Consider the following 19758-nt stretch of genomic DNA (forward strand, 5'->3'; position numbering starts at 1 on the left):
AACTGGTTCAACACACTTAATGTGGGTTTTATGAATTACAATGAATGCTGCGACTCTCTAAAAATGAATGTATCACAGAGGAAATACCTCCTTGGCGTGCTTACAGCTATACAACATATTTGTTTCACTGCTTTCAAGCGCCAGTGCTGGACGCAGAATAAGTCAATGGGAGGAGGATTTCAGTCACAGCAGCCGGCAGGTCTACTGAACTGATAAGACGACATGCTCTGGACAGTAACAAGCAAATGAGAGGTAAGTATTTAACAAATAAATACAAAATTAATCTGAAGGTTTTTTTTCTTTTAAAAAAATCTTTAATAACTCCGATACCATAATCTTTTATTTCTATTCAGTGGTTTAAAAACCAAAATGAAAAATTTACTAATGGTAAAGGGGAGGTTTTTAATATGTGATTTGTATACTTGATGAACAGATAGTTCCGTCTTCCTTTTAGTGATTAAATTTAGAAAATATTTGTTGTAGAAACACGCTATGAAGGCGAAATTACTAAAAACAATCCTTGGATCCTGAGAATTTTCCTTTTCTCAAACTAAAGGAATTCTAAAATGCTTTATAAAAATGGTATTAAGACAAACCTGATCTGACAGAACCAATTACATATGAGGATTCCTAGCTGGTAAATCACTTGCTCAGACCCTCATTGGGCTTAGAGTGTGTCTAGGTGGGTGGCCAGCATGTACTGAAAGTTTTATTTTGAATTATTTAGTATTCTGACTTTTCTATTTTTCTGTACACAAAGGTAAAAAGACATTCAAAGGTCAGGAAACATCTAGTGTTTTATTATAACCTCTGAACAAATTAGTATATCTGTTTCATTAATTGAGGAATGTCAGGGATGTATTTTTGGGGAATTGGCAGCCTTGCCACAAAGGCACAACAGACTTATTAAGAAGGGAGAGGCTATACGTTCAAGTGTTTTTACTACTTTTTGGAAATAAATAGAATAATGCAATCTACATATTTTTTTTCTAGGGGGAACTCGCTGGCACTCAAATTCAAGTGCGACCTACAGCTAACAGCAAAAAAGATAAATGAATAAATAGCTTATTTTTTCACAGCTATCGGTTTCTTCTACTGAGCCTTCTGAAATCTAAGCCTCAGAAAATACTAAGTGCTCAGAAGTCTTACCTACAAATGTGGACAGATGTGTGTATGTTCTCATTTTAGAGAACTTGAATTTTTTTTTTTAAGGGAAGAAGTCAATTTTGGCTTTGAATGTTTGGCAGGGGTACAATACCTTAAAAAAGCAGATGACCAGCTTAGCTACTGACCATGCTGACCACTGTCCAGAATTGGATTGAATCACTGAAAAACAGCGAATGGCTCTCTCCTTTAGAACATCTGAACAAAGCACAATTCCTGAGCACATTTTACAGAGCACATTTGATCACTTACTCTCTCCTAACCAGTCTGGATTACAAACAGAATCAATACCAGAGGAAATGAAACAGATTGTTGAGGAACAGAGAAATAAACTGCATTGGGCAGCTCTTCTGATACTCATGGTGATAATACCCACAATTGGTGGAAATATCCTTGTTATTTTGGCTGTTTCACTGGAGAAAAAGCTGCAGTATGCTACTAATTACTTTCTAATGTCCCTGGCGGTGGCTGATTTGCTGGTTGGATTGTTTGTGATGCCGATTGCCCTCTTGACAATAATGTTTGGTAAGTATTTCACTTTGTTCCTGCCATGAAACCACAGAACTATGATATAGTATTAGAGAAGTGGACACTCATTTAATCTTTATTTTTCTTGAAATGAAAGATGGACTTGGCCTATTTAAAGATACAGCAAGTAAGGTCCCTCATTTTTCATCATTTTCTATGGCTGATCATCACTTTTAAAGAGTAAAAAATAATTTTTTTGCAAACTATTTTACTCCCTCTTAAGTCATCTAATACAATCATTTAAAAAGTCATTGAAGTTAACAATACTTACAGATTCTGAATATATAACCTAAAAATTACAGTAAATAGACCTATTCCTTAACTTATCTACGTCACTACTTTTTTTTCCCTTAACAAAGCAATAACTAAGACACTTCTGGGGCAGGTATGCACTGGGTTAATGATAAGGTCTTTGAATCTCTAAATGATCACTAAATTCTAACATAAATAGCAAAACCTCAGCTGAAAATTCTAGTTATGTCTCTGTTTGTGTGCTTTAAACTTGAACACAATTCCTGTATATTTGTTAATAAAAATTGTGGTTAGTTGTTGAAGGAAATGTTGTAGCTCGGAGTGTCCCAAGTTTAGATTTTTTTAATGATATATGACTCTTGTATTCTTGGCAGATCTTTAAGTTAATAAAATAAGTGGTTCAAAACCTGAGTTATTATGATAATAAAAATACAGTTTGATATTGAAATCTTAGTTTGTTATAATAAAGAAGATAATAATATTAATATAGACATAAATAGTTTCTAATTTATGTATATCATCTGTAGTTATAAAACTTGGGTAAACACATAATTCTGCTGACAAATTATGAGGGCCTCTAGACCTTTGGAACTAACAGTAAGAGGATATTTAACTTATTCAATGCTTGGTGTAAATTGATATTCTGTTCATAAACTGCTTTAAAAAAAGATTTGTAGCAAATAGGGTTTCTTAGAATTATACTTAGTTATATGGTGAGAATAAAAAATATTTTAAGTTATATCACAGAGAAGGAAATGGAAGAAAATAGATGAGAAAACAAAATTTAAGTTATAGAGGTAAAATTTATTTAATGCTTATTGGAAGGTAAAGAAAAACTGCTATTCCAATGATTACACCCACGTTAAACATGATACATTTTTATAAGTAGTAATAGAAATATATCTAAAATTAAGTACTTGTCTCCTTCAAATATAATCAGAGGGTAATGGGTTAAAACTTTCCATTTAAAATGGACATTTACTCAAGTTTTAAAATAAATCAAGAAAATTCTGTGACAGAACAAGCAGCAATAAATAAGGTTCTACTGCTTAACCAGACGTTCTAGTTATTGTCTATCTATATTCCTTTCCCTTTTTATAAATCCATAATCTTTTGAATAATCTAATACCAAAATAAGAAATTTTACTCTAACAGAGAAGCTAAACAACCCTGATTCTGAATAAAATTTAAAAGAAATACAGTAAATAAGTTATGTAGGCGTATACATACATATTTGATAAAGACTGCATAGGCATATGATTCAAGCTCTCATCTCCACACACCAAGAGTATCTTAATATGTAAGTTCACACTCTTCAAACTGTGCTTTGCTAGGTATACAGGAAATGTCAAATGCTTATCTCATATTACTATGTTATGTTGAATAAATGAAATTGAATGAGTTATACACAAGTGAGTTTTTACTTTAAAGTTCTTGAGCTCATAAATATCAAACATCTATATATATGCAAAGTATTGTAGTAGGTACCTAAATTATCAGCTAGATTGTTAAGAAATCTTAAAAGGCAAAGTTCCATAGTATTAAGTGAGCTAACTTGTTACAAGAACAGATAACAGCCGGGCTCGGTGGCTCAGCCTGTAATTCCGCGCCTTTGGAAGGCTGAGGTGAGTGGATTGCCTGAGCCCATGGGTTTGAGACCTGCTTGGGCAACTTGGCGAGACCTCATCTCTGCAATAAATCAAAAATTAGCCAGGTGTGGTAGCGCACGCCTGTAGTTCCGGCTGCTTGGAAGGCTGAGGCGGAAGGATCGCCGGAGCCCAGCAGGTCGAGGCTGCGGTGGCCAGGAGCAGCTACTGCACTCCAGTCTGGGTGACAGAGTGAGACTCCAACTCAAAAAAAAAAAAAAAAGAACACATAACAAAGATAATTCCATGCATTCTACAGAAAATTAGTAAGTATACAGCTGCTTAAAATTTTAAGTTTATATTTAAAATTTTGGTGTCCAAAGATATTCTTATCAACAAAAGTTAGCAGAAAACCCAACACGTGTTAACATAAAATATGTGAAATGTCTTCATATTTCTTTTAAATGATTAACAGCATTTCTTTCTTTCAAGTGTTTACTAATTTTAACATTTATTTTTATTTATTTATTTTAATAAAAACAAGCTCTCACTAAGTTGCTCAGGCTGGCCTTGAACTCCTGGGCCCAAGTGATTCACCCATCTCAAACTCTCAAGTAGCTGGGACTATAGGTGTGTGCCACCACGCACATCTCATATGTTTGTTAATTTTTAATTATAAAATGAAATCTTTCATAGCCCCAAACACTTTTACTATTAGTAATTAAGTTGTATAATGGGGTCAGTAGAGTTTTTAAAAAATGAACTAACTTGGGAATCACTATTTAAAACATTATTGCATTAACTCATTTAAAACAGAATTCTGTCTCTATGAGAAAGTGTATGAGAAAATGCATGCTGCTCTAAAAAGCTTCAAAAAATGAATTCATAAACTGGGAACTGCACATATTACAAATGAGGCTCTGACTTCAAATACTAAGATATTTTGTTTAACCTTTCACACATCAATAAATACTAATATTTTCTAAAATAATGCATTTGTAAGACCTGATAATTTTAAAAGGTAGATTTTGAATAAAAGATTTTGTCTATTATTCTAGCAATAATCATCAGGTCTTCTGACGTCTGTATAAAAAAATGTTCCTGGGTCTGTATCATAAAAGAATAACTATCACTATGAGCAATATTAGCTATTCGAGGGAAATTCAATGAAAGTAACACAAAACCCTTATACTAGCTAGTATTCTAATAAAATTAAGTTCTAAAAAAGAGGCAAGTAAAATAAAAAAGTGGTCCTTATGCTGAGGGATATTTTAGTCAACCACTGATCTGTATAATATTTAACTATATATTACTTGAATTTCGACTTTACCAATTCGAAACTCGGCACAGTACAACCGGGCACAATACATTCTTCCAAAAGAGTTGTGCTAGGTCAACTTTTCTGCTACTTCTTTCTATCTGGAAGCACTGAACTCAATCTTTACAGTTTTAGTTCTTTTTTACAGTCTGGCCCATAATTCCTGAAATCCACAATTACAAATCAGTAGAATTTAACACAAGGCTTAAAAATGCCTATGTTAAGCCGGGCTCGGTGGCTCAGCCTGTAATCCCGCACTTTGGGAGGCCGAGGTGAGTGGATTGCCTGAGCCCGAGAGTTCGAGACCCGCCTGGGCAACTTGGCAAGACCTCATCTCTACAATAAATCAAAAAATTAGCCGGGCATGGTAGCGCGCACTTGTAGTTTCGGCTACTTGGAAGGCTAAGGCGGAAGGATCGCCGGAGCCCAGGAGGTCGAGGCTGCGGGAGTGGCCACTGCACTCCAGTCTGGGTGACAGAGTGAGACTCCAATTCAAAAAAAAAAAAAAAAAAAAAGCCTATGTTAGAAATACTTGAGCAGGAAAAAAAATCTTATACTGATAAAGACAGGGTGTTCACTATATAAGAGCTTCTCTAAGCTTTTTCTTCTGTCATTTTATAAATGATTTAAAAAATAAAGAGAAAAAAATAAGGCATTAAGTTATCCATTGAGCATCATTAGCTTATTTATAACTTTTAATTCATGCCTCATGATCTACAAGTTGAAATAGTATCTCTGGTGTAGTTGAAAGAATGCACAACATGGCTGAAAGATGGGCATTTGAAGCAAGAGACCCCATGGTTTGAATCCTGGTTCTCCTGTGATGGCTTAGGCAAGTCGCTTAATATCTCAGAGTTCAATCAAGTAGGCCCAGTAGGTTATAGGCATTAATAATGTGTAGGTATTAGTATTGTATGCAAATTAAACATTGATTTAGTTTAGATATAAGTCTAACCAGAGATGAAACAGATATTTTAAAAAACGCAGTTATTCATTTATGCAGTGAAATGCGACTCTACTCAACTCTGAAATGGAGAAGCAAAGTAATTAAATACACTTCTTTTTGGAAAGCAGAAATTTTAAAAAGCAAAGAAAAAAATTTTAAAGTATCACATTACTTAAAACATCTAACGCACTATTATATTATACATCTAACCTCAAAAAAACCCCAAAACAAACAAACAACAAAAACAAAACAGAAACTTTATAACAATAACTTAAGCACTGAACTATATTTCTCTTTTCTGGATGATGAGGACAGAAGAATCAGAATTTATTTAAAAATCTATTTAAAAATGACGTCCTTTTTGGACACAGGAGCTATTTCGGATTTGTCTTGCTCTAACAAGTTCATGAATTTCTGTGAACTTTACAGGCAGAGCCCATTTGGGATAGCTTTAAAAATATAGTCTCCTAGCCGGGCTCAGTGGCTCAGCCTGTAATCCCGCGCCTTTGGGAGGCTGAGGTGAGTGGATTGCCTGAGCCCGCGGGTTCGAGACCCGCCTGGGCAGCAAGACCTCATCTCTACAATAAATCAAAAAATCACCCGGGTGTGGTAGCGCACGCCTGTAATTCCAGCTACTGGAAGGCTGAGGCGGAAGGATCGCCGGAGCCCAGCAGGTCGAGGCTGCGGTGGCCGGGAGCGGCCACTGCACTCCAGTCTGGGCGACTGAGTGAGACTCCAACTCAAAAAAAAAAAAAAAAAATATATATATAGTCTCTGAAATCAACAAAAGTGAAATATTTTATATCCCAGATTTATAGATTGATGCTAATTATTTTTGAAATAAATGGTGTAACTTGGCTTTCCAAACAAAAAACTTGCCTCAAGAGTAAGCAGATTCCCGATAAAATGAGTCTATCTCATCAAGATATGAAGTTTCTGGTTAAACCTCAAGTTTTTATATGAATTAAAAAGAAAGCAAAACAAACAAGCAAACAAAACAAACAAAAAACCTAAGCATGGTCCAACTGCAATACATACACATTATTTTCCTGTGCCATATATAAAATAAATAATAGTTAAAACTTATCTTTAGTAAAAAAACATACTTTTATAAGAAATTTATTTCAAAGTTAAACATGCTTTCATCCTGTCCCCCACCCTCCCAAAGTACAGCTTTGAGTTCAATCAGATGTATGCACTCTTGCTACAGCATGCAGAAAGACAAACATACATACTTATTTTTATACAGATGATTTGGCTTTATTGTTTCTAAGCTGGAGTGTTTTCAAGGTTGGATTAGTTGGCTGGTTTTTGTCAAACAACAATAGTAATAAGCACTAACATTTATCAAGTACTTTCTCTATGCCAGACCACTGTTCTAAACACTCCACATGTATTTAATTGTCATCCCTATAAACAAAAAGCAACCCTATAAAACAGGTATTATTATTATCCTCATTTTACAGAGGACACAGGAGTAGAGGGATAAGTAGTTTGTCCAAGATTACAAAATAAGTGGCAGGGACATGACTCGAACCAAGGAAGACTGACTCTAGAATTCTTGATCTCTATTATTTTATTTTCTCTAATGCAAATGATAAATTCTATCAACCAAAACTGTCATATCTGGTATACAGAGTCAACATTTATATTTTAATAGCTCCACCTAACTCTTAAGAAGGCCATATAATGTTTTTTCCTTAAAAACAAGGCAGAACTCAGTATATTTTTCGTTAAAGTTATATTTTGTATTAAGTGGTAAAGAATACTTGAGCCTCAACGTGTACAAATTCCTGAGATGATTGCCAGACTTCTTTTTGAGAAAGTTATCGGACCTAGGCACATGCCTACAAAGTTGTTGAATTTTGTCTGGGAGACAAACAGAAATTTATATAACTGAATGACAATTCTACTACCTGTTAAAGCACATGGCTTTATTTAAAGCATACAGTTTCATTTTATTATTTTTTGAGTCAGAGTCTCATTCTGTTGCGTAGACTGAAGTGCAACAGCACAATCATAGCTACTTCAGTCTCAACTTCATGGGCTCAGGTGATCCTTCTGCCTCAGACTCCAAAGTAGCTGGAACTACGGATGCCTGCCATCATGCCTGGCTAATTTTTCGATTTATTATAGATACAAGGTCTTGCCATGTTGACCAGACCGGTCTTGAACTCCTGAACTTAAGCAATCCTCTCACCTCAGTCTCCCAAAGTGCTGGGATTACAGGCGTGAGCTATCGCTCTAAGCCAGTTTTCATTTTAACCAACAAAATATTTGTGCTATTAAAATTATTTAGATAATTAAATAATTAACTGTGTATAATCCAAGACCAATCTAAGACTTGTTTTGTTGCTTTAATGAAAAAATGGGTGAGAGGAAGGAGGTGGAAAACAGAATTTGCTTTTCAGAGAAATTTTGTATGCTTTTTGTGAGACAACAAATATTATATAAATTTAAATGTTTTTCTCCTTTCTTAGTTTTTATGAAAGACTCCAATTTAGACCCTCTAGTATAGGAGTAATTTAGTTCAAGTACCAGGTAACTTATTACCTTTAGGCTGATGCTTAGATATACTTTTATTTCTTTTTATTTAAATCTGTAACAGTTTCACTTATATTTCAGTTTTTAAATAATGTCTGAAGTCCTTATGGAAATAAGTTGGACATAACGCATTACAACAGATAGATATACTTACAAATTCTTAAAACAAACTAAAACTCCTAATAAAAATAATATAAAAGCTTTAAAATAGTTAAACTGTTTCACCGTACTAACTTAACCTTTATTCAGCTATTCTAAATAGAAGGAAAAATTTCTGACTTTGAACTCACTAAATTAATAACTGAAAAATAATTTTAGAATGAAAAGTATCTGGACTAGGAAAAGTCTCTTTAAAAACCAAGAATAGACTGTTTATAATTTCTATAAATTCTTAAATTACCTACATTTATTAGGCAATTCCACAAGCCTCTTTTTCTTTTCTGCCTTGTATAAAAAGTTTCTATTAATTTAGTGCGGTTATCTTTTACTTTTATGTTCATTTCATAAAAACAATCTATTTACCAGTATTTTATGAAACTTGAAATCTATCTTTCTCAATCTTTCTTTCTTAAAGAAAAGTCTATATCATGCCTTCATATTTCTGTTAATTAGCACTGACTGAAATAAGAAAATCCCAGTGATTTTAAAGTGGAAATTAAGTTTAATTCTCACTTTCTGCTTCAAATTTGGAGTTTATAAGCAAATTCATTAGTTGGAAAGTGAGGCTAACAAGCCTTCACAGGCTTAATTAAATCAGCACCTAAAAGCTTCCTTTCTCAGCCCAGTTAGGAGTAGGTGGGTCAGATGGTCAAATTCCAAAGACATGCTTTTTATGTAAGAATTTTCTTGTGGCTTCCTGCTCATGGCTACTAGATTTATGACTAGAATTTTCTAGACCTTAATTTTCAAAAGTATAATTCATAATTAGAATAGTAAATAGACAGGTTTCAATTGCTAGCAAACCATTTAAAAAGATACAGAGGCAGTATTAACTTAAAGAAAACCTAAGATACAACACAATTATCTGCCTTTAAACCCTTAACTATGATCAATATCTCTGATGATAGTTCTAGGTAGTATTTTTCTAACCTCCCTTCTCACAGTCCCAAATCTAGAACTTCAGATCAGTTTAGAATGTAGCCTTGCTTTTAGTTTCCACTGCAAAATTGTCTGTCACATGTGATTCTTTTCACTTCACTCAGACTTGTTTGCTTTTAAGCTGCCTTTATCCAGGGTCTTTTTTCACCAATAGCACAGAAAATCTAGTGCTATGGCAAAGAGGGAGAAAATTCAATTGATTAGATTTTCTCTAAACATAGGTTTCTCTGCCACACTTTGACAGGTCTCCTGCAAATTCCTTTCTATGAGGGTTAGGGTTATCTGAAAACAACAAACCTAGGTGTATCTTTTAAGACTCAGATACAAGCTTTCCTAGAAAGTCTTCCAAAGCACTTCCTCTCAAATATTAATTTGCAAACAAATCACCTGGGATCTTGTTTACCTGGAGTCTGATAATAATAGGTCTGGGATAAGAGCCAAGAGCCTACATTACTAATAAGTTCCCAGGTGATGCTGGTTCTTACTTTCTCATCTTTTTTTTTTTTTTTTTTTTTTTTGAGTTGGAGTCTCACTCTGTCGCCCAGACTGGAGTGCAATGGCCGCTCCCGGCCACCGCAGCCTCGACCTGCTGGGCTCCGGCGATCCTTCTGCCTCAGCCTTCCAAGTAGCTGGAACTACAGGCGCGCGCTACCAAGCCCGGCTAATTTTTATTGATTTATTGTAGAGCTGAGGTCTCGCCAAGTTGCCCAGGCGGGTCACGAACCCGCGGGCTCAGGCAATCCACTCACCTCAGTCTCCCAAAGCACGGGATTACAGGCTGAGCCACCAAGTCCGGCTTACTTTCTCATCTTAAGAGCAAACTTGGAGTAGTAAGGTTCTAAAGAATACTTTCAATTAACATTTAGATTTTGATAAATAAATGCCTCCCCTCCCTGCCCTCATATTCAAAAACATAACTGTACCTGAATTTATTTATATGCAAAATCAGCAATCTAGCTAAGCTCCATAAAACTATAATTTACCTTCATCCCTTCTCACTCCCAGTTCAACAAGTAGGCAAAGTTTATTTATCATAATTACTTAAAATATGAATGGCTGGGTGCGGTGGTTCACACCTGTAATCCTAGCACTTTGGGAGACTCAAGTGAGAGGATTATCTGAGCCCAGGGATTTAAGACCAGCCTGGGCAACTTGGCAAGACCTCATCTCTACAATAAACCAAAATACCAAGCATTTATTGTTTTTGAATAAAACTTAATGTTAAGCTGGCTGCAGTGGTTTATGCCTGAGGCAGGACTGCTTGAGTCCAGAGGTTCAAGCCTGTACAACAAAACAAGATCCCATCTTTAAAAAAAAATAGAAATATTAGCCAGGCATGATGGTGTGCACCTGAAGTCTCAGCTGCTAGGGAGGCTGGCCGAGGCAAGAAGATCTCTTGAGCCTAGGAAGTTCCAAGGCTTTGGTGTGTGGTGATAGTGCCATGGCACTACAGCCTGAGCAACAGAGCAAGAACCCATCTCAAAAAAAAAAAAAAGAAAGAAAAAAGTTCATGCTGATTTTGTTATTTTGTCCTTGGAAGAATTATTTTAATATTCCTATTAATAATGCCACATACCAATTCTGGAAACAAGACACCAAAAAGTAGATTTGTCAGCCTTGCTAACTTTCCCGTGACGTGTCCAAATTTTCACTGAAATCCTACCTGACTCTTTCTGACTATTAGACTCTTGAAAATAATCAAGCCTATCTAAAAACTCTTTCCCTAAATTATGATTTTTTTGTTCTGAGATTTTAAACTCTCTTTGTCCCCAGGTTCCTTGAATTTAAACAGTTCACAAGAAGGGTCTCTTGGTTCCCTGCAATACTGAGATAGTTAACTTGGTCTTCCTTCAATTATGCCAGTCACTTTATAGTCAAAGTCAGATATACTTGTAATAACCAGAAAAGTAGTTTATATTTTACCAGTGAACATAACAGCAATCAAATCGTAAAAGGGACTTCAGGCTGGGCGCGGTGGCTCAAGCCTGTAATCCCAGCACTTTGGGAGGCTGAGGAGAGGATTGCCTTAGCCCGTGGGTTCAAGACCAGCCTGGGCAATATGGTGAGACAATAAAATTAAAAAAAAAATGAGCCAGGCATGGTAGCCTGCACCTGTAGTTTTGGCTACTTGGAAGGCTGAGGCTAAAAGATCACTGGAGCCCAGCAGGTCGATGCTGGGATAGCCATGAGCTTGCCACTGTACTCCAGCCTGGGCGACAGAGTGAGACTCCAACTCAAAAAAAAAATAAATAAATAAAAATAAGAAATAAAAGGAGATCAATAATCTCATATACATGACATTTGTTCTCTACAGAAGTAATTTGCTTTCACAAGTTATCAACTCTATATATGTGTGTGCATTTTTTTGTAAAGTGTATTTTAACTGAAATATCCTAGGAGAATCCTAAAATAAATTTTAGTTGTTTTGAAAGTGTAAACATGTATGCAGTAGGTGTCTATATAATGAATAATGTATTAAATTCATGCAGGTATGAACATCTGTGTAAGTAAATTCATTAGAAAACGATGTAGAATACTCAATATCATATCCAAACCTGAAATTTTTCAAAAAGTCTAAAGTGTTTAAGACTATATGAGGTACACAGTGTTTTATAAGAGTCTATTAAACAAATTAAGTACTATATCTAACCCTCAGATTTTCTTTCTTGTTTTTTTTTTTGAGTTGGAGTCTCACTCTCACCCAGACTGGAGTGCAGTGGCCGCTCCTGGCCACCGTAGCCTCGCCTGCTAGGTTCCAGCGATCCTTCTGCTTCAGCCTTCCAAGTAGCTGGAACTACAGGCGCGCGCTACCATGCCCGGCTAAATTTTTTTTAATTTACTGTAGCGATGAGGTCTCGCCAAGTTGCCCAGGCAGGTCACGAACCCGCGGGCTAAGGCAATCCACTCACCTCGGCCTCCCAAAACGCTGGGATTACAGGCTGAGCCACTGAGCCCAGCCCAGATTTTCTTTTTAAACCAAAAGTCTGTATTACTTATTACATCTCTAGTTTTTGGAATGAATGATAAAATATGAAAGGATAACAATTCATTTGTCTTCAGGATAATCTGAAGCCAATCCTTTTGTAATTTTTAGTACTGCTTCTGTCAAAGGGGAAAAAATCATTCCACTTAATTATTTCACCAAATAAACATGGGCTATAAACAAGGATCATGCTGCTAGTAATTGCTAAAAGTGAGCCCCAAACCCAGGCCTCACAGAGACTCCCATTCTAATACACCTTCTGACATATCACTTCCTCTCTCTATATTATGCTTTCTTCTTCTACAACAGCAACAATAAATTTTATTAGAATTTCAAGGTTAAGGTCCAGTCACAACACTGCATAAATTTTTAAAAGATCACAAAAGGAAATGAGAAAAGAACAATGGCCAAAATAATGATAAAAATGCCAAACTGCTGATGACTTAGAAAAAGGTACATATTTATTATACAAAATTTAAAATGTACTTAAAAGGTAACATCTACAGAAATATTATATTTAATATTATTACCTCCATTATCTGAAGGCAAATATCATCTTGTGAAGGTTAAGTCATAATATTGCAGATGAAGCAGGGCATGGGCTCGCACCTGTTATCATCCCAGCACTTTGAGAGGCTGAGGCGGAAGGATCGCCTGAGCCCAGGAGTTTGAGGTTGCAGTGAGCTGTGATTTGTGCCACCACTCCAGCCTGGATGACAGAGTGAGACCCTGACTCAAAAAAATAAAATAAAATAAAATAAAGTAAAATTTCAGATGAAAAACAAAAAAGAAAAAGCAAACTGTAGACTGAAGGTTGCCATTTTAAAGGAGAAAAATGTTTTTATCTTGTTTTTCTTTCTTTCAGAGGCTATGTGGCCCCTCCCACTAGTTCTATGTCCTGCCTGGTTATTTCTTGACGTTCTCTTTTCAACTGCATCCATCATGCATCTCTGTGCCATTTCAGTGGATCGTTACATAGCCATCAAAAAGCCAATCCAGGCTAACCAATATAACTCACGGGCTACAGCATTCATCAAGATTACAGTGGTGTGGTTAATTTCAATAGGTATGTGGGGAATGCCAGAGTGTGGGTGGTGTATAGAGCCTTTGATTCCATTTGACTAGGAGAATACCAGGTCTGGTAGACCATGAAACTCGGCATGAGAGGGCAAGACAATCTACTGATGTACCAACACAGCTCCTTATATATCATTACATTCATCATATGGCTTCTAATCATACTACCAGTAAAAAGTGTGAAGCAGTAAAGTTCATGTTCTCAGATATCTTCACAATGTTTTGTTTTTTTTTGAGTTGAAGTCTCACTCTGTCGCCCAGACTGGAGTGCAGTGGCCGCTCCTGGCCACTGCAGCCTTGACCTGCTGGACTCCGGCGATCCTTCCGCCTCAGCCTTCCGAGTAGCCGGAATTACAGGCGCACGCTACCACACTTGGCTAATTTTTTGATTTATTGTAGAGATGAGGTCTCGCCTGCCCAGGCAGGTCTCGAACCCGCGGGCTCAGGCAATCCACTTACCTCAGCCTCCCAAAGGCGTGGGATTATAGGCTGAGCCACTGAGCCCGGCTTATCTTCACAATGTTTACTGCAATATCCTACTTTGGCTTTTATATGTAGGAAGGCTAAGTTTGAAAATAGTTTTTCACATTCATAATAGATCATTATGGTGTAGCCGACAAGTGGAATCCTATAATTGAAGTAGCAATAAATGAATGCATCACATCTAAGAAGATAAATAGGAAGAGAAAAACAAAAAGCAAAACAAAAAAACCCAACCCAAACATTTTGTAGGCAGGTATCAAAGAATATAAATTTATTTTGGAAGTCAACATTTTAATATGTAGTACAGATTAAAGGTAGTTAAGTGTCTGCTTAAGTGTTTAGCAGGAAGTAACTCTTATAAGTTAATATCAGAAAAACAAACATTTGCAATTACACTAATCTGATCAGCAGTTTCACATCTTCCTAGTAAAAATATTTCAAAAGGAAGAAATTAAGAGACCTGGAATGCTAAGAGGAAGGCAAGAAAAAAATATTACTTCTCTAACCAGAGCAAGAACACTGGGGCAAAGAAAGTAAGACAATGAAATTGACCTTTACATTGCTGAAACAATATATCAGGGTCAAGCATCTTTTAAAAAGTTTGGAGGAAAAAACAAGATGTGTTACTACTCTGGCGAGGAAAGAAAGCAGGATCAAGGAAAAGTCTATTCAGAATAGACTAGAAAAAGAGGTTAGAAAGAAAAAGGTATCATCTACAGAAGAAGTTAGAAAAAGTGGATGGGAGACAATAGGTGACAATTACAAAGTCTGAAGTAGAGAGGAGGAAAACGAAAGTCGTTTGTGCCAAATGATCCACATTTGGTAAGCTCACTGCAAGGAAGGAAAAAGAGAGAGTGAGGTATGTGTGTGTTGGGTAGGATGGTAGGAATAGAACAGAGGCAGGAGAAAAAAAATTAGAAAAGGATCCTTAAAAAGAATTAAAACATTGAAAACTGTAATATAATTAAGCCATTAAGGTAAACAGTCTGTTGGTGGAAGTGGTATCAAAATTAAGACTGGATAACATGAAGTTATAAACTGATCAAGTTTTTTTGAGTGTCTACAACATGCTAAGTACTAAGAATACATGGGCGATTAAAGAAAAAGAATCTGTGCACTCAAGCAAGGTATATACAAATAAATTACACTAGTACAAACTAATGAGTAATGCAGGAGAAAAAAGAATAAAAGGAAGACTCCTGGCATTTAGATTTGGAAGGGATCTTAGAAATCAACTTCTTCCTTTTATTGTTAAGAAAAAAGAAACCTAGAGGTTTTAAATAGTTGGCTTAAGAAAGAACTCATAGCTTTTCAGCACCAAGGCCATGATCAATGCTCTTTTCATGGCATCACACTTTGTCTTGCAGAATCAATCACAATTTGATAACTTTGAAAAGAGAATGAAGGTAATAGGGTAAGTTCAGTTTTGAAATTCTACAAAGTGCTGAAGAGAGCTCACTTTCTTTTTTTGAATTAACATGTCCTAGGTAATATCTGGCAACAGAGTATAAAATATAAGAGGGTAAGGGTATAAAAAGTACCAGTTAAAACTTAACAGTTATTGACCAATAAGTAATAACGGTAATATAAGCCTTAACTGATTGGCAAGGGTGGGGGATAGAATGCAAAAACAGAGAAGGATGGATGGCTAGTGGTCAAGATAATGGTAAAGAGAAGTTCTTCAGTACTGGAGGGTAATAGGACAAGGAATATAAATATCAGAGTTCATGAGTTTAGATACGGGATCGTTTTAAGTAGACCTGTGGATGGCTTCCGGAATGTAAATAGTCTTAATTAGAGTTGAAGAGTTAAAGAAATATAAATTTAAAGTGTTAGAAGGGTCATCAATGGTACAAAGTCATGAAAGATGATGGCAATGGAGCAGTGGATAGGAAGGCTATAAGAAGGTACTGAAATAATTGAGGAAGATGGACAAATGTCCTGGAGGTGGAGGTTGATAAATAAGCAGAATGGAGGAGAGAGTGGTGTGGAAACAGACTTCAAAAGGCAAGTGTTTTGGGGGAGAAAGAAACAATGGAATAATGATCTGAAAATGGGCAAAGCAAGAGTCAGCAAACTTTTTCTATAAAGGGCAAGACAATAAATATTCTGGGCTTGCAGGCTCTACATGGTTTCTGTCACAGTTATTAAACACTACCATGGTAGAACAAAAGCAGCCACAGACAATATGTTAACAAGTGGGGATGGCTGTGTTCCAATAAAACAAAAACTGAATGTTGTCCAGATTTGGCCTTCAAGCTGTAGTATGATAGCCCCTGTTGTAGAACAACTGTACAGCATACTCTGGTGGTGCACATCAGGAAAAGCAGAAAACATTATGCCCTCCACTAGGAAAGGTTTGAGGAAAATATTCTATTTGAGGGTTCTTTTAGCTATCATATAAAGGCTGTGTAGATGATGGGGTGCTTTTGAATTCATAAAGCAACACAAGGATTCTAGAGGTTTCTAAAGATCAATTAATTCAGATTTTTTAAAAATCTGCTGTTTCAAAAGGAAAAGATTCGGGTTAACTCGAGATAGTTTTCTTTCTATTGAGCAACTTCACTAAGCAACATCCTATTTAAATACCCACTTTAGGTATTTAAAGTATCAGAAAATTAACAAGAGGTACATTACTTTCCTATCTATTAGAAAAACTCTAAATATTGAAAAATTTCATGACTCACACACATCCCAATATTTAAGTAGCATCTTTTAAAAACAGTTTCTTAGTTTTCCCTAAGAAGTTAGGATGAAAAGATATTCATAAATATCAAAAGTTAAACTATTAAATGAAACTGTGTAACCTCAAAGATAAAATAGTCAGAATTAAGATACTGATTAAATATACCATCTAGAAGTCTATCTAGATTAACTACATTGGCTATTAGGATAAAAGCAGTTTATCTTTTGAATTCTTTTTCTTTAACCTAGGATAGATCAAAAGACAAAAACAGATTATGAGAAAAGCAGAATAAATGAAGGCATTCCTTACTACATCATGGACATACTATATAGCATTAGGGAAGCTTTCACTATAAACCTGAAATCAGTAACCAATCACTTCACTTAAAAACATCGGATTTGCTTACTTAGGTTCTATTTGTCATTATCTTCCACTGATTAATTCTTTGACAGACCCTGTATTGTGGGTCCCAGGAATCATAAGGCACTAACCAGCATAAAGTTATTAGGATAAAATTAAAAGAATGTAAACTAAGTGTTACAGGTTATAAAAATACCTCAATCTATCTTGTTTTCCTCTTCTTTAGGCATTGCCATTCCAGTACCTATTAAAGGGATACAGACTGATGTGGATAACCCAAACAATATCACTTGTGTGCTGACAAAGGAACGTTTTGGCAATTTCATGCTCTTTGGTTCATTGGCTGCCTTCTTTATACCTCTTGCGATCATGATTGTCACCTACTTTCTCACTATCCGTGCTTTACAGAAGAAGGCTTACTTGGTCAAAAACAAGCCACCTCAACGCCTAACATGGTTGACTGTGTCCACAGTTTTCCAAAGGGATGAAACACCTTGCTCATCACCTGAAAAGGTGGCTATGCTGGATAGTTCTCGCAAGGACAAAACCCAGCCCAACTCAAGCGATGAAACGCTTATGCGACGAATGTCCGCAGTTGGAAAAAAGTCAGTGCAGACCATTTCCAATGAACAGAGAGCCTCAAAGGTCCTAGGGATTGTGTTTTTCCTCTTTTTGCTTATGTGGTGTCCCTTTTTTATTACAAATATAACTTTAGTTTTGTGTGATTCCTGCAACGAGACTACTCTCAAAATGCTCCTGGAGATATTTGTGTGGATAGGTTATGTTTCTTCAGGGGTGAATCCTTTGGTCTACACCCTCTTCAACAAGACATTTCGGGATGCATTTGGCCGATACATCACCTGCAATTACCAGGCCACAAAGTCAGTAAAAACTCTTAGAAAATGTTCCAGTAAGATCTACTTCCGGAATCCAATGGCAGAGAACTCTAAGTTTTTCACAAAACATGGAATTCGAAATGGGATTAATCCTGCCATGTACCAGAGTCCAATGAGGCTCCGAAATGCAACCATTCAGTCTTCATCTATCATTCTACTAGATACACTTCTCCTCACTGAAAATGAAGGTGACAAAACTGAAGAGCAAGTCAGTTATGTATAGCAGTACTGGCACCATTTTTGTTTAACTAATATAATGAGTGAGATGATGAATGAGATGTAAATGTACTAAGAATTATGTAAAGAAAAGTTTTATGTCATGTATCAAATCATCTCTTTTACTTAAGAGTTAAATATTAAGATGATCCAATTTTCCTTATTTGGACAAGATTATTCCATGAAGAAAATCATTTTGTATAGCTACAAATAAAACAATCCAGCACTCTGGTTAAATGTTAAGGTATTCAAATGAAATAAAATCAAATAAATCAATAAATGTCAGGCTTTAAAAAAAAATCAATGCCATAAATTTATTTAGTTCTTAACTACATGCAATGCCGTGCTAAGAATAAAATAAAATGAATGAAGGTTAGCCTTGTCTTCAAAGCCTTAAAAGAAAGCGTAAGGCATAACACAGAATAAAAGTGATAGAAACAGAGAGCTAAAAAATAAGTGTATAAAACAACGATCATATCTGGAGGTGAGTTAAGACTGCTACTTACAGTCTGGTGTAGTTAAATGTAGTCATACTTTTCCTTTAACCAGAAAACTGTCATGATGGAAGGGATATGGAAGATAGTAGTTGGATATCACACAAAATAACAGAAACTTAGAACTAGACCTGTTTGTTAAACAGCATATACTTAGCAGAGATGGGAAGAGGAGGAAAAAGTACATTAAATTGCTCTTGGGTACCTAGGCCATATTGTGCTCCTTAAAGGTATTGGTGAACATGCAAAAGATAGAAGCATGGGACCACAACCCAGAGACCTAAATTTTAAGTGACTTCATAAACTGAGATAATAGCTGCCTGTGCTTATCCAGTGACTCAGGTGAATTTCTGGCACAAAATTTTTTATTTACTCTTTCATTATTTCATTTTGCATGGTTATATTTGGGAATGAGTCCAACCATGTTGCTTATTAGACAGCTGGGTTAATTTAGGAAAAACAATTACTTTCTTTGAGCCCTAGTTTTCTCATCTATATTTTATATAGTTCTTATGAGGTTGAGAACACAGTAGGCACTCAGTAAATGGCACCCGATTCTAATTACTTTGATATTTTTTATGCTACTCCTAAAGTAGTAAACAAGTTTAAGCTAAAGGCAAGGCATCTGCAGTAAAGATATCTTAGCCTTTTCTTTTCATGTTGATCCATATTTATGCCTCAACCTATGGCTCTACTGCTGTCCCCTTCCAGGTGACTCAGTTTAGGATAATCAGAAAATGTGTTGGCTATGAAGGATCTTAGCATAAGTGAATCAGGCATGTATTCTCCCAATGGCAGAATCTTTTCCTAGAACACGGTTGTCATATGTAGATCCTGATCTGCTACCTTTTCTTACTGGTTCTACCCATATATTATCTGCCAGGAAGAGCATATCTTACAAATTTAATTTCTAAATAATCAAAGCTTTGGGCGTGTTTCCCTACTAGTCTAAGATTTTTCAGTAGTATTAGGGACGAATTATCTCAGATAAGAGCAAAATAACTTACATTTCTAAAAAAAAATTGTTTTCTGTTTTGCTCTAGTCTCTAATATGATGGGTTTCATAATGTTAAGACTTTTATATTCTTGCCAAGGTATTTGAGATTAAATTTTCATATATCACTATG

At 35.7% G+C, this 19758-nt stretch overlaps 2 protein-coding genes across 3 annotated transcripts in view; one reads left to right on the plus strand and one right to left on the minus strand.

The window, feature by feature from the left end:
• LOC103257341 (26S proteasome non-ATPase regulatory subunit 1) overlaps positions 1–19758 on the minus strand; it is a 76515-nt gene that overhangs the window by 17812 nt on the left and 38945 nt on the right. The gene's annotated exons all lie outside the window — the stretch shown is intronic.
• HTR2B (5-hydroxytryptamine receptor 2B) lies at positions 117–18433 on the plus strand. 2 transcript variants are annotated; one of them, XM_008055065.2, is made up of 4 exons: positions 117–252; positions 994–1689; positions 13285–13485; positions 17252–18433. In XM_008055065.2, the coding sequence occupies exons 2-4, from the start codon at positions 1341–1343 to the stop codon at positions 18142–18144; spliced, it is 1443 nt and encodes a 480-aa protein (XP_008053256.1). In that variant the 5' UTR covers positions 117–252; positions 994–1340; the 3' UTR covers positions 18145–18433. The 2 variants fall into 2 exon arrangements, with proteins under 2 accessions (XP_008053256.1, XP_021566597.1); XM_021710922.1 differs by having other exon boundaries at positions 1358–1689.

Source organism: Carlito syrichta, unplaced genomic scaffold (genome assembly GCF_000164805.1).
Source record: "Carlito syrichta isolate Samal-C Ts95f unplaced genomic scaffold, Tarsius_syrichta-2.0.1 Scaffold301646, whole genome shotgun sequence".
Taxonomy (NCBI): domain Eukaryota; kingdom Metazoa; phylum Chordata; class Mammalia; order Primates; family Tarsiidae; genus Carlito; species Carlito syrichta.